The sequence below is a fragment of the Otolemur garnettii genome, unplaced genomic scaffold (genome assembly GCF_000181295.1).
Source record: "Otolemur garnettii isolate 467f Iridium unplaced genomic scaffold, OtoGar3 scaffold00023, whole genome shotgun sequence".
Lineage (NCBI taxonomy): Eukaryota > Metazoa > Chordata > Mammalia > Primates > Galagidae > Otolemur > Otolemur garnettii.
In genome coordinates this window covers 11,280,300-11,295,143 of record NW_003852418.1, presented here as the reverse complement: position 1 = coordinate 11,295,143, position 14,844 = coordinate 11,280,300, and the positions used below count along the sequence as shown (strand labels likewise).

The window sequence follows — 14,844 nt, the reverse complement described above, 5'->3', positions numbered from 1 at the left end:
GTTGTTTGGCGGGCCCGGGCTGGGGATTCGAACCCGCCACCTTAGGTGTATGTGGCTGGCGCCTTAGCCGCTTGAGCCACAGGCGCCGAGCCGACAAAAAAGTATTAATTCTACTTTTGGTTTTCTTTTTTGAGACAGTCTTACTCCATTACCCAGGCTAGAATGCTGTGGTATCTGCCTAGCTCATAGCAACCTCAAACTCCTGGACTAAAGTGATCCTTCCACCTTGGCCTCCCAGAGTGCTAAGGTTACAGGTGTGAGCCTCCACACCCCCAGTCAAGAACATTATTTGTTTTATCTGTTTTCAAGAGATGGAGAGACTCCTATGTTGCCCAGGTTGGTCTTGAGCTCCTGGCCTCGAGAGATCCTCTCACCTCAGCCTCCCTAGTAGATGGAATTATTGGCATGAGCCACCATGCCTGGGAAAGCATTCTTCTTTTTTTTTTTTTGCCTTAAGAGACAGAGTCTCACTTTGTTGCCCTTGGTAGAGTGCTATGGCGTCACAGCTCACAGTAACCTCCAACTCTTGGGCTTAGGTGATTCTCTTGCTTCAGCCTCCCAAGTAGCTGGGACTACAGGTGCCCGCCACAATGCCCAGCTATTTTTTTGTTGCAGTTTGGTGGGGCCAGGTTCGAACCTACCACCCTTGGTGTGTACGGGGCTGGCACTCTACCCACTGAGCCACAGGTGCTGCCCAAAAGCACTATTCTTAAAACAAGAAGGAATTAATGTAATTAAAAGCACAAACATGGTTAAGAAGGTTATGACAAGGGAGCCCTTTGTGCTCTATTTACTCAACGATTCAATTGACTCTAGCTTACAAGTTGAAACATGGTTTTTCTAACAGCACCATTATGGCTAAACTTTGGCATTTGAAAGTCAAATTCCCCATTTGGCCTTTTCTCACTCTAAAATAATGTGTGATTGGGGGGTGGGGTCCTGTTTTTGATACACACAACAAAAGCTAATGGACAATACTATTACACGTATTTTCATTTTCATTCCTTAAAAATTTTAGCCCCAAATATATAAACAGCCATAAAAAGAAATATGTGAACTTAACTAATAAATAGAAAGAACAAAAAATGACATAAACTTGAATTAGACATAAAATCATCTAATACATACGTATGTGCCTACACATGGTTTGGAAGAGAATAAAGCATGATAAAAACAGTTGGAGTTGCCAATGAATAGGATTTTTCATATTTATAGTAGTTGTTTAACTGGCTGAAAGAAAAGAAAATGTTTTGGGGGGGGGCAGTGGAGACAGAGTCTCATTGTGTCGTTCTTAGAGGAGTGCCATGGCATAACTCTGAGCAACTTCAAACTCTTGGGCTCAAGCAATCCTCTTGCCTCAGCCTTCCGAGTAGCTGGGACTATAGGTACCTGTCACAATACGGGCTAGTTTTGCTATTTTTAGTAGAGACAGAGGTCTCTCTTTGCTCTGGCTGGTCTTGAACTCCTAAGCTCAAGCTATCCACTCGCCTCAGACTCCCAGAGTGCTAAGATTACAGGTATTAGCCACTATGCTCCAGCCTTGCCAATAATGTCTCTAAATGATTGTCGCCCAACTTCTAGCTAAAAGAGAAAGGATAGGAAAATTTACCCCTTAAAGAATGAAAATCCTACTTTCTCTCACAGCTTCACCTGGGTTCTTTTTTGGCATAAAAGTTGGAAACTCTTGAAATAGTGGATATCCCAATATTCTGTAACACTTTGCTCTAGCTGGAGAAAAAAGTTTTCCTTCAATTCTGTAGCTTTATGAAATACAGAATTATTTCGATAGCTTTGTTAGCATTAGCATTTTTTTTTTTAAGAGACAGAGTCTCACTTTGTCACCCTCGGTAGAGTGCCATGGCGTCACACCTCCAGTTCTTGGGCTTAGGTGATTCTCCTACCTCAGACTCCCAAGTTGTTGGGACTACAGGCACCCCCCACAACGCCTGGTTATTTTTTGTTGCAGTTTGGCTGGGGCTGGGTTCGAACCCATCACCCTGGGTATATGGGGCCGGCACCCTACTCACTGAGGCACAGGTGCTACCCAGCATTTGCAAATTCTAACCAAATGTCCTCTAACCAGCACTCTTTCCCTGGAAGTGCTCTCAGCTTTCCAATCACCTGAGTTAGCAATTAAGTATTAAATGCAAGAGTCATTTTCTATCACCTCTCCCAAGACCTGGTTGTACAGGCTACACTCTGGCTGGCCTCCAGCACCATTCCGCCTATCCTCAATTCTGGTAAGGCCACATGGTCAGAGTTCATGTTACAACTTCTGGTGCCAAAGAGAGGAGGGCCTCTTCCCCACTGCAACTGCTGCTCTAAGGGCTTACCACACATACAGAGCCTGCCTAAGAGTGAAGCCAGAAAATGGGAAAGCACTGTTGAGGAATAGAGAAGAACTGAGTCCAAGAAACTTGATCCAGCTAAGGCCAAAGCTTGCACTACCTTAAACAACAGATGTTTATTTTCTTATATAAGAGGCCGCACTGAGAAAGGTAACTCCAGGACCATCCCTTCAACCCAATGTAATTAAGAATTTGGGCCTCCCATTGTTCCCCTTGGCAATCCTTAGCATTCCAGCTTTTGTCTTTGAGCCTTAGTGGTTGCAAGATGGCTACCAGTGCACCAAGCATCACAACCTCATCCAGCAGCATCAACAGGAGAAAGAAGAAATTTATTTTGTTTTTATCATAGAGGAAAACATTTTCCAGGACCCATGGCCCCAGTACACTTCCCCTTGGTGTCACTGGCCAGATACTACCTCACTGTCCCCACCCCTCTCAACCAATCACGGGCAAAAGAGAGTGCACTTACATGATGGCAAGGACAACCTGAACTTGGAGGGACTGCATAGAGTGCACTGTGGCAAGACACGTGATCAAAATAAGGGTTCTATTTCCTGGGAAAAAGAGGGAAATGACTCTTCGGGAGGGAACCAAGGGTACTGAGCTTGTATAAGGCTGTAAGTCCTAATAAAAGCGCTGAAGCTGCAGTTACCCAAACATTTAAGAGACAGTGAAGAACTTAACAACAGAAATCAAATCAGTAATTTTCATGTGTGTAATACATAAATACACACCAATTAGAATTTTCATTCTTAAGAAACCATGAAACTTCAAATTCCTTGGAGTGGTTTTTCAAGCCTTATACTAAATGTCCCAGAATAATGAGTATTAGCTATGTAGGTTATTTTTATGCCCAATAGCAGAAAGGAATGTTAATGAGCGAGCCTCCCATTCTTAGAGCTCTAAGACTATCTTGTTAGTTAAGGTTGTTAGAATCTGCCAAGATATTTAGCTAAAGAAGCTACTAAGAAGTGAACAGGCACTCTGAGCAAAACTGGTTTCCAACTCTGTACTGAAGATCAGTAATATCCAGCAGTGCTCCTTAAAATAAGGCATCACCTGGAGGTTGTGAGGCTTAAATGAGGTGGCAATGTGAAAATCCATAGGGCAGAATCTGGCACTTAGTAGTGCTATGAAGTACAGGGAAAACATAGGATCTGAACCAGGACAGCAGGAATGCAGACGGTAATGACAGGGAAAGGGGATGCTAGGGAACAGAGTCTGGATGTTCATTTCCAGAGCTAACCTAAACCACAGCTATATTGGGAAAGAGTTACTTCATCACTAAACAATATCTACAAGGCAAAGAAAATTAACTTGTAAAGCAGTGGTTCTCAACCTTCCTCATGCCGTGGCCCTTTAATACAGTTCCTGTGGGTCACAAACTGCTGCTGTAAAGCATCGGTGATCATCAGGAAAAAATTAAAACAGGCAAGTGGAAACTAGCAAAAGTAACTACACTATAATAAACTGATTAAAGCTTTGACCGATTTTAATAAAACTTTATTTACTGTGCCTTAAGCATCTCACCCACATTTTAGCCTTGAATTTGATACTTAACTGAAATGTCCTGGCTTCTTTTTTTGCTAACCCCTTCAATGAACCTGCTTGGGCATTCACACCTGTTACTACACTGACTCCAGCACCTCCACTGGAGGTAAGCTAATTATCTTAACAGGTAATTGTCACAACAAACAAAAGAAAAATATAAATCTAAGTGGGGTAGAATAGGATGCTCTCTGAAGACTTTAGATCTGACTCTGACATTAAGTGAACCATTTCTCCTTCCTCAACTGTAAAGTCAGAGTCCCTTCTTTCTATAAAATTTAGTGATTCTGTGAATTAAGTGTCAATTACTTGCCTTAGTTGCACTGTATGTCAGCCTAGCCTCATAGCAGACAGAGGTCACTGTGCCCCAAAGGTAACTGTACCAGAGGTACAAGGCCCTAGAAAGTGCCTTTGAGCTATACAGATGGACTTTTACATGACTTTTAGGAGTCATCACCCTTCTCGGCATCTTCAGTGTTCTCATCTGTAAAATGGGATCATAACATCCTTATGGATGTTACTGGCACTAAAGAGGCACTCAAAAACTGGTAGTTATTGTTACTGCTTTCATTATGGGATCACCAGTACGTACTTACCTAAAGAAACAACAGCAACGCTCTCTGGCAAGAAATGTAATCTGTATCGGATCAGTAAATGCACCAATATGATACAAATAGCTGTGAGAAAAAATAACACCTTGTTAAAATAGAGAAAAGCCCAGTTCTGAATGATAAACACCAAGTTCAAGGCACTGGTTATTATTGGGGGGCTGTCAGAAAATGGACAATTGGCAGTGACACATTGAACTTCAGTTGTATTATTTATTTAGAGACACAGTCTCACTCTGTTGCCCTACCTAGAGTACATGCCATGGTCACAGCTCACTACAACCTCAAACTCCTGGCTCAGGCAATCCTCCTGCCTCTACCTTCTGTAAATGGGACTACAGATCCTTACCACCATACCCAGGGAAACTTTTCTATTTTTATTATGTTATTTTTTTTTGGGGGGGGGAGACAATAGTCTCATGTTGTTACCCTTGGTAGAGTACCATGGCATTATAGCTCATACAGCTACTTTGTAGAGATGAGGTCTCGCTCTTGCTCAGACTGGTCTTGAACTCCTGAGCTCAAGCAATGCACCCGAGTTGGCCTCCCAGAGTGTTAGGATTACAGGCATGAGCCACTGAGCCTGGCCCATTTTTTTCTATTTTTAGTAGAGAAGGGGTCTTGTTCTTGGTCAGGCACCCCCCTCCCCGCTGCCTCCCCCAGTGTTAGGATTACAGGTGTGAGCTACCGCATCTAGCCTTCAGTTATATTTGTGATATGTTTTTATCCTGGAGAGAGACTCACAGTGTTTATTATATTTTCCCTATATGTTTTCATATGCTTGAGCTAGTTCATTTTCCAGCAGTTATTGAAAAAGCAACTGCTGTTAAACTCTTACACAACCATTTAAAATTATTCAAATTTTCCTGATTCGGAGATTGCCTCAACCTTTTTGAAGTAATCACCAACTGAAACACTCTAGTCTAAATGGTGAGGCGGAAGTCAATAAAATCAATCACTTTTACATAACCCTAACTACAAAAGATTGTGTTGACACAAAACATTTTGCCACCATGTCTATGATGGGCTCTTTTAACACAGAAGGAAGTGAGGGTGTTTTACAAACCGGAGAAAGTAAATACCTTGGTGATAGGAACATCAAAGAGATCTAGATATGAGACGAGTGGTGCTCCCTAGCTGGGTACAGAGGTGTTCTGCCGTGCCCCCTGCTAGATGGCTCCCATGAGCCAGGAACTATGCTGAACACGTCCCAAATGCTGTTCCATTTACTCTCCAATTCCCCTATGAACTAGCTGTTACTACCAATAGTTGCACTGATCAGAAAAAAAAAAAAAAATTAATGGTAGTAGCATCTCATGCCTGTAATCCTGGCACTCTGGGAGGCTGAGGCAGATGGATTGCCTGAGCTGAAGAGTTCAAGACCTGCCTCAGCACCCACAGCACAGTGGTTACGGCACTAGCCACATGCTCCGAGGGAACTGGGTTCGAACCCGTTCCAGGCCAGATTCTGACTCAGTACAGCAGAACCTTCCAGGAGTGTGATGTCTTGATGCTTCAGTTGCTCCCACAACACCTAGAGAAGGGGTCTCACTCTTGCTCAGGCTGGTCTTATTTTTTTTTTTTTTTTTGAGGCAGAGTTTCACTTTGTCACCCTCGGTAAGGTGCTGTGGCATCACAGTTTACAGCAACCTCGAACTCTTGGGCTATAGTGATTCTTTTGCCTCAGCCTTCCAGGTAGCTGGAACTACAGGTGCCCGCCATAATGCCCAGCCATATTTTGTTGCAGTTGTCATTGTTGCTCAGCTGGCCCGGAACGGGTTCGAACTTGGCTCCCTTGGAGCATGTGGCTAGTGCCGTAACCACTGTGCTGTGGGTGCTGAGGCAGGTCTTGAACTCTTCAGCTCAGGCAATCCACCTGCCTCAGCCTCCCAGAGTACCAGGCTTACAGGCGTGAGGTGCTACTACCATTAATTTTTTTTTTTTTTTTTTTCTGGAGACAGGGCCTCAAGCTGTTGCCCTGGGTAGAGTGCTGTGGTATCACAGCTCACAGCAACCTCCAACTCCTGGGCTTAAGCAATTCTCTTGCCTCAGCCTCCCAAGTAGCTGGGACCACAAGCGCCTGCCACAACGCCCAGCTATTCTTTTGTTGCCTTTGTCATTATTGTTTAGCTGGTCCAGGCTGGATTCCAATCTGCCAGGCTTCGTGTATGTGGTTGGCGCTGTAACCACTGTGCACCGCTCGAGTTATTCTATTTAAATAAAAATATCATTAATACGGGCGGTGCCTGTGGCTCAGTGGGTAGGGTGCTGGCCCTATATACCGGGGGTGGTGGGTTCAAACCTAGCCCCGGCCAAACTGCAACAAAAAAATAGCCAGGTGTTGTGGTGGGCGTCTGTAGTCCCAGCTACTTGTGATGCTGAGGCAGGAGAATCGCCTAAGCCCAGGAGTTGGAGGTTGCTGTGAGCTGGGATGCCACAGCACTCTCCCAAAGGCAATAAAGTGAGACTCTGTCTCTAAAATATAAAAATAAAAAAATATATCATTAATACATAACCACAGTACAGGTGATACACAGATATGGCAAAATTCATGACCACAATTAAGGAGAATGATAGAGAGTGAACAGAAGTGGGTTATAAGTTTCTGTGCTTTTATCAGCAGACAAACCTTTAATTAAATAAAATTTTACATCCAAGCCTAATAAACATAATAGACAAAATGCTGCTCCAGGCCAGGCACAGTGGCTTACACCTCTAATCCTAGCACTTTGGGAGGCTGAGGTGAGAGGAATGCTTGAGGCCAGGAGCTCCAAACCAGATTGACCAAGAGTAAGAGCCTAGCTCTATAAAAAGAATAGAAAAATTAGCTGGGCCTGATAGCAAAGGCCACATTCCATCCTAGGCAACAGAGTGAGACCTTACCTTAAATTAAAAAAAAAAAAATTGGCAGGGCATGGCGGTTCACACCTCTCATCCTAGCACTCTGGAAGGCCAAGGAGGGTGGATTGCTTGAGCTCAGGAGTTCCAGACCAGCCTAAGCAAAAAGTGAGACCCTGTCTCTACTAAAAATAGAAAAACTGAGGCAAGAGGATTGCTTGAGCCCAAGAGTTAGAGGTTGTTATGAGCTATGACACCATGGCATTCTACCCAGGACAACAGCTTGAGACTCTGTCTCAAAAAAAATAAAAAAATTCTGCTCTGGTTGAAGCTAGGGTCAGGAGGTTGGACACCCTCTTATTGGACCCCCACCACCACTGCCACCTACACACACACATACTCCCCTCTATAAGAATTTGAAATCCACTAATCTTGATCCACTAGATCAAGACTCTTTCTGTGACAAAAATTCTTTAATTCTTTCTTTCAAAGGTGTCTAAGATATTACATTAAAGGACCTTCCAGAATTGGCAGGCTCCACAATTTTATAAAGAAAAAGGAGTAGTCTGCTGGGACGTTATGATCTGACCATTTTCCCTCAGTGTTTGAAATGAAAACCAAATGAGGAGGACGACAATACAAAGCCAAAAGGAACAAGAGGGTTAACCACACAGGCACACACAGACACTCGAGATGGCAGAGGATGGCAGCCAGCGGCTTCTCATATTCACCTAGGACAAGGAGGCTGAAGAAGATGGTCATGCCACTTGACTGCTCCTCTTGCTGAGCCTGTTCTCCTGTTTGCACTGGGAGGATGGGTTTGGCAGGGGTCGGGAGCACCAATTTTGTGGTGACAGCCAGGGTGGTATGGAGGGTGACATTGAAACCCTCCTGAGTTGTATTGGGGAACCTACTGGAGGATACAAAAAGCAGAATTAGATGAAGGGGGGGAAAAGGCCCAGAGTACTAATATATACAGCACAAACCAGAAAGAGAAGCTGGCAAAGAGCTTTACGGGATTCACAAGTCTAGCAACTGACAGGCAGGCCTCAGAGGGAAACTGATTAAGAAAATCACTGCCTATACAGCACAGGGCTACCAGTGGCCTCTGATGCTTCTGAATACAGCGACTTAAAAAACAGGAACAAGGATGAATCAGAGCTGCTGTAGAAACATGTTGCCTGTTTTCTGGCACTTAACAGGAGATTGAAAGGAAAGCAAATTGAAGTCTCATCATATTCCAGGGCCCACCACTGTTTACTTAGCACCTTAATTTTTCCGTTTACATCCTTTCCTTTGGATTATTTCCTCAAATCCAAGAAACCATTGGAATCTGCCCAGTTGTTGATCCGGGTCAGAATGCCCCACCCTACAAAATCCTTCTCAAATTCAAAAAGCTTAAATATTATCTCCTCTGTAATACCCCACCCCACAGCTTCTCTTCCCACAGCTCTCCTTATAGTGTTTGGATTATGAACTAGTGCCATGTTGATACAATAATAATTGTAACTGTGATTCTAACAGTTAATAGTTACTGAATACTGCTTCACTGCAGGGACTAGGTTAATGCAGCACTTCTTATTTAGCAAGCTTAACATGCAGGAGGTGGGCACTATTACTGTTTTTTAAACTATAATAATTCAGGTACAGAAAGGATGCATAATTTGGCCAACATCTCAAGTCAGTGGCAGAATCAAGCTTCAAACCTAAACTTGAAATCACTAAGCTACACCATCTCTATTGCTTTGTATTGCTGAGGCCTAGTTTAGAGGGTGGGACAAGGCAGAAACTCAATAAACAAGGTGACTACATGAAATTATCCCCTCCCCCTCAACCTGGCCAAGTAATTTTATCAGGTGAGGGAGCCCAGTATCAACCAAAAGGTTCCTTGTAAATCTTCACTGTTTCCACAAACAGGGACAGGCCACGTGAAAGACTGTGCCCTGCAGGTATGGAAAGGGACAGAACATTTGTCTTTGCCCAGAGTGCCTCGGGGACACAGACACACACACCCCAAGCTCACTAGAGCAATCCTGCCTTTTCGTCACTCAAAAGCACTAAACCCTTTATAGATTCTGGCCTTTTGAACTTGATTTTACATGGCTCCTAGCCCTCTTAGTCATTCAAATTTCATCTGTCACTTTTTCCTGAGTTGCCTTCCCCACCCTAACATTATTTCATTGCACCTTCAGAGCACACTATTTGCCTTCCCCACTCTAACACTATTCCTTGGGCTCCTTTCAGAGCACAATCCGAAACCAAACTATTTATGGTCTACTTTTCCCACAGGAATGGAAGCTCCCTGAGGGCGGCTCCTGGCTGGTCCCCTTTACTATCACGTGTTAAGGGCCTGGAATTGACTATATGGCCCAAAGTTAAATGAAATGTAGTGGAGAGAGATATGAAAACTGATCATTACAAAGCAGGAGGCAACTGGCTGGGGGGTGGGGCGGGCGACATCCTGGAATAGGCGGGGAAGCGCTCAGTAACCATCAGACAACCAATGACCGAAGACTGATACAAGGAAATACAGGCTGCAGGTTCCGCAAGACTTCTTTTGTGTCCTGCGCTGGACGGCCGCGCCCCAGTTCGAGGAGATCCACTTTAAGGAGAATAAAGGGCCCGCCTGGGCCCAGGCCCGCCCATCCCGCCCTCCTGGTAGGCACAGGCACGGGCAGTCCTGGCCAACTGGCACAAGGAGCTCCGCCTTCCGGAGCCGGAGGTCGGCCTGAGGCGCTCGCTGTCACCCGCCGGGGCCCAGCCCCGCCGCCTCCGCCGCCCCGGAAAAGCCCACTCACTCCTCTTCCGCCATCTTCTCCCCCATCCTGCGGAGCCTCCAAGACCACCGAGTTCGGAGCCGCGGGGCTAGCAGGGCCCGCTTTTGCTTCCGGCTTCCGCTGGAGGGGCGGGTGCGCAGGGAACCGGGAGAGCGGGGGGCGGGGCCTAGGCCTAGAGGGGCGGGGCCTTGGCCGCGCGGGGGCGGGCCTCTGTCCCTGAGTCTCCCTGGCCCCTGGGTGGGAGGAAACGCGTGGCAGCACCCACCTCCGCCCTCACCCCCCACCCTGGGCACTTCCAGCACGTGTCGGGCTTCTGTTACTGACCATCTGGTCCCAAGAGATTCTGGGTTTTCCCCACCATAGAGCGGGAACGTCTCTTGGGGAAAGTCCTGTGAGGTCATTGTGACTCACCCTGAGGAAAAGTGCCCCCCATACAGTGCCCTGGACTTCATTTGGGAAGGAAGGATGCTCTGCTGTGCAGAGGGACCCAAGGGGGAACACTTCCTCAGTCTGAGTTGTACTTTCCCTCAGTTGTAGCAAGGAATAATCACATGGACTTTGCGGGATTGTTCAATATTCCATCTGTAAACATTTATGGAGATCTGACTATGTGCCTAGGTTGAAATAAATGCTGATCTAGGGATAGATCATCCCTCTTTAATTTGCTCATTGATTGATTCAACGAATACTTAATAGATGTCTTCTATGTGCCAAGCAGTGGCCTGTGAGGTTGGGGATACCAGAGGGAACAAAGTGAGTTTGGAGGGCTACGTGGGACCCCACCAGGAGGACCGGCACCCTACTGAAAGGCCTTGGGGTCTGACAGACCTCCTCTGCTGCTATCTGTCTTCCTGATCCAAGCCACAGTATGTCACCTGAGCAGTTGCAACGGCTCCCTTAATAGTCTCCTGACTCTGCCATTGTTCCTGATGGTCTTCTACACCCAGCATGTGTGGTCTTTTAGAATTCCAGTCACACCTCTGCTCAGAACCTCCAGTGGCTTCCAGTCTCCTGGAGAACCTGCAGGATTCACCCCTGCCTCCTTTTCTTCTCTGAATGAAAAGCCTTCCCCTTTCCCACAGCACACTTTCCAACAAAGTTACAGTGGCTTCCTGTTGCGCCCAAAAACACATCTACCTTTGCATCTGCCGATTTTTTTATCTAGAATGTTCTGTTCAGAGATTCCCATCTTTCTCCTACTTTCAGGCTTCTGTTTAACCTTTGCCTGTAAGTTAGGCCTCCTTGGCCACCCTACTTAAAATCCAAGACCCTGGGCCATGTCTGTGGCTCAAAGGAGTAGGGCGCTGGCCCCATATGCTGGAGGTGGCAGGTTCAAACCCAGCCCCGGTCAAAAACTGCAAGAAAAAAAAAAATCCAAGACCCCAACCTTCCCTGAATTATTTTTCCACATGACAATATATTTGTTTGTTGCCTACTCCATCCACAAGAATGAAAACTCCATAAATGCAGAGATTTTTGAAATGGTTTCCATTCTATCTCCAATGCCGAGAACAGTACCTGGCACATAGTAGACACTCAATAATAAAAAAGTCATTGCAGTTTGTTCATGCTAGGTGTTCATAGAAAGGTTTTGGATTGAGGAGTAACATGAGCTTTGTTGCTTGTGGAGAGTTGTCTCGGGGTGGGAGGGCGAGGATGAAAGCCCCAAGACCAGCTAGGAGGAAGTCTTTGCAATAATCTAGGCAAGAGCCTGTGGCAGTTTGGATTCAGGTGATGTCGTGGAGGTAACAGGAAGGGTTGGACTCTGGGCGCATATTAAAACTAGGATTTGCTGCTGGATTATAGCATGCAAGAGAAGGGTCACGGATGATTTCCTAGCTTTGGGTCTGAGAAATTGGGTGAAGAAGAGATCTGTCTGTCTCACACTTTTGAGTTCTCCACTCTTAAGACCTCTTAAGACTGCTGTCAAAGCTGACTGAGAGAATGTTATTAGGATCTGCCAATGTTTATCGTGTCCTTTCTGGAAATATGGCTTTGGGTTATCATTTCCTTAATTCCTTACATATTTTTGAGGCAGATGCTGTCATTATCCACACACCGAAACACAAAGAAGTCAAGCCACCTACCTGCAGTCACATAGCTAGCAAATGATTCAAACAGTGTCTCCGTTCTTCACCAGAAGCTCTGTTGTGCTCCACTGCCTTAGCTTCTCTGGCTCTAAAATGGGGCTAATGGCCTCCTCTCCTGCCTTAGCACACAGCCCATCAGGAATGAACTGGCCCACAAAGGATTGAGATCTGGGTTCTCTCTGGCCACACTTGTTAGCACTTTTCTACCAGTACCAGAAATCCCACCTGGCTAGATTCATGGAGGGCTATGCCTCTTTATTTGTGTCCTGCCCACTGCCTTTGCCACAATTCTCCCATCAAAGTCAGGACAGGGCTCTGTGAAGGACATGGGGCTCCTGCCTTGGCCTCCTCTGGGGTATCTAGAGAGCATTTGCTCTCAGGCCCTTAGGTGAGTCTGTGGTTCTTCTCGCCTGTTCTTGAGAGTGAATCTAAAATTCCCCGTCATTGCCCAGGAAGGTAAATAAAGTCACTGAACATGTAGTTCCTCGGTGCTTATGCTGTGCCAAGCTGAGAAGGGGCACGGCAGAGAAGAAAGCTGAGAAGAAAGCACAGCAAGTTCTGGAGCCAGGCAGTCCCGGCTCCCCAGCCCTGCTCAGGACCTGTAGGTTCTATGACCTTGAGAGGCTGCTGCACCCTTAGCGCATCGGGGCCCCATCATATCTTCAGACAGAGCCTCTTTTTAGAAGGATTAGAGAAGAAGCTCCTGCCTTTGTTCTCTGTTGCCTCTGCCTGGACATCTCTGCCTTCCTACTCCAGCCTTCCTTCTTCTTTTTATTCAGGTTTCAGCTTAAATGTCACCTCCTTAGGGAAGCTCCCCCAACCACGGAGTCTAAAACATGAATGGCCAACCTTTTCCTTTTTTTTTTTTTGAGATAGAGTCTCACTATGTCACCCTCAGTAGAGTGCTGTAACATCACAGCTCACAGCAACCTCCAACTCTAGGGCTTAAGCGATTCTCTTGCCTCAGTCTCCCAAGTCGCTGGGACTAAGGGCGCCCGCCACAACGCCTGGCTATTTTTCTGTTGTCATTGTTGCTTAGCTGACCGGGGCTGGGTTCTAACCCATCAGTTGTATGTGGCTGGTGCCGTAACTACTGTGCTACTGGCACTGAGCCAGGGCAACCTTTTTCTGTAAAGAGTCAAGCAGTAAATATTTTAGGTTCTGTGGGCCTTAGGATCTCTGTAGCAACAACACAACTCTGCAGTGTGCAAGCAGCAGAGCCAATACAGAGAAGCATAGCTGTGTGCCAGTAAAACACTATAGATACGAAATTAGAATTTCAGGTTCTGTTCTGTTCTGTTCTTTTTTAGGGGGAAGGTTTAACTTGGTGGCCAAGGGTAGAGTACAGTGTTTCTTCACAAGCCCAATCATAATCCATGGCAACCTTGAACTCCTGTGCTCAAACGATCCTCCCACCTTGGCTTCCTGAGTAGCTGGGACTACAGGCCCTTGTGGCACTCCCGGCTTCATATTATATTCACACATCACGAAATATTACTCTTCTTTGGATTATGTTCAACCATTTAAAAATGTAAAACTATTCTTAGCTCATGGGCCATATGAAAACAGGTGGCAGACTGGATTTGGCCCACTGGTTGCCAATGCAATCTAAAGTCTTAAACATAAGTAAGAGACATCTGAGGCACTTGTCACTTTCATTTATTTTTTTCCCTCTTCCTCTCTTCCCTCATTTCCTTTTTTCTTTCCTTCTTCCCTGATTTTATCACCCATTTATATTCAGCATAGGAGCTCCCTGAAAGCAAGGATCTTGTCTCTTTCCTGGCTTTCTTCAGTCTTTTATTTCTTCTCATGTTTCTTGAACACTTACGGTGTACTTGGCGTTATTCCAAGTGCATTCTGTTCAGTTACTTATTTAATCCTTATGGTAACCCTATGAGGCAAGTACTTCTTTTAGCCCAGTTTTATGGAAACTTGAAGTCTTATTTACCATCATTTTCCCAGAGCTCAGAAAATGCTAAAGCTGTCAGTAAAACGGGCATGAACTTGAACCCAGTAGTTTGAGGTTACTGTGAGCTATGACGCCACGGCACTGTACTGAGGCAAGAAAATGAGATTCTGTTTCAAAAAAAAAAGGAAGAAAAGAAAGAAATAAAAAAGATGTATAGTCTAAAACAACACAAATTTATTACTTCTAGTTCTGTAGGTTAGAAGCGTCAGCACTGCACTAAAATCAAGATGTTGGTTGGCAGCACTGCATTCCTTCTGGAAGCCCAATAAGAGAATCCTTTTCTTGCCTTTTCCAGCTTCTATGGGCTGTCTGCATTCCTGACTCTCTCTTGTCTTCCTCTTTGCTTTATAAGAACCCTTTTGATTACTGTTGGATCCACTTAGATAATCATCTAGATAACTAGAATAATCTCCTCATCTCAAAGTCAGCTGATTAGCAACCTAATTCCATCTGCAACTTCAATCCATCCTTGCCGTGTAACATATTCATAGCAGCCAGTGATTAGCACATGGACCTTTTGAGGGTCATTATCCTACCTGCCACATCATAGGAAAAATAAGATCTTTTAGACTTCCCTTCGCTTATTTTTGCCATTTAGTATTGTTTCATATTGATGTACTCATGGGAGAGATATGGGTATGATTTCCTCAATGCCTATGGTATTAG

The 14,844-nt window shown here is 45.3% G+C and overlaps 1 protein-coding gene across 2 annotated transcripts in view; it reads right to left on the bottom strand.

The window, feature by feature from the left end:
- Positions 1–10,371, bottom strand: part of SLC9A8 (solute carrier family 9 member A8) — a 64,429-nt gene extending 54,058 nt beyond the window's left edge. Inside the window, exons 1-3 of one of the 2 annotated variants that reach the window (XM_003787688.3) lie at positions 10,141–10,371; positions 8,074–8,255; positions 4,493–4,573 (exon numbers count right to left, since the gene is read on the bottom strand). In XM_003787688.3, coding sequence (XP_003787736.1) covers positions 4,493–4,573; positions 8,074–8,255; positions 10,141–10,166 — 289 coding nt within the window. In that variant the 5' untranslated portion in view covers positions 10,167–10,371. The remainder of the gene's footprint in view (positions 1–4,492; positions 4,574–8,073; positions 8,256–10,140) is intronic. The other variant, XM_023512021.1, reaches the window with a different exon arrangement.
- Positions 10,372–14,844: the final 4,473 nt, after the last annotated feature.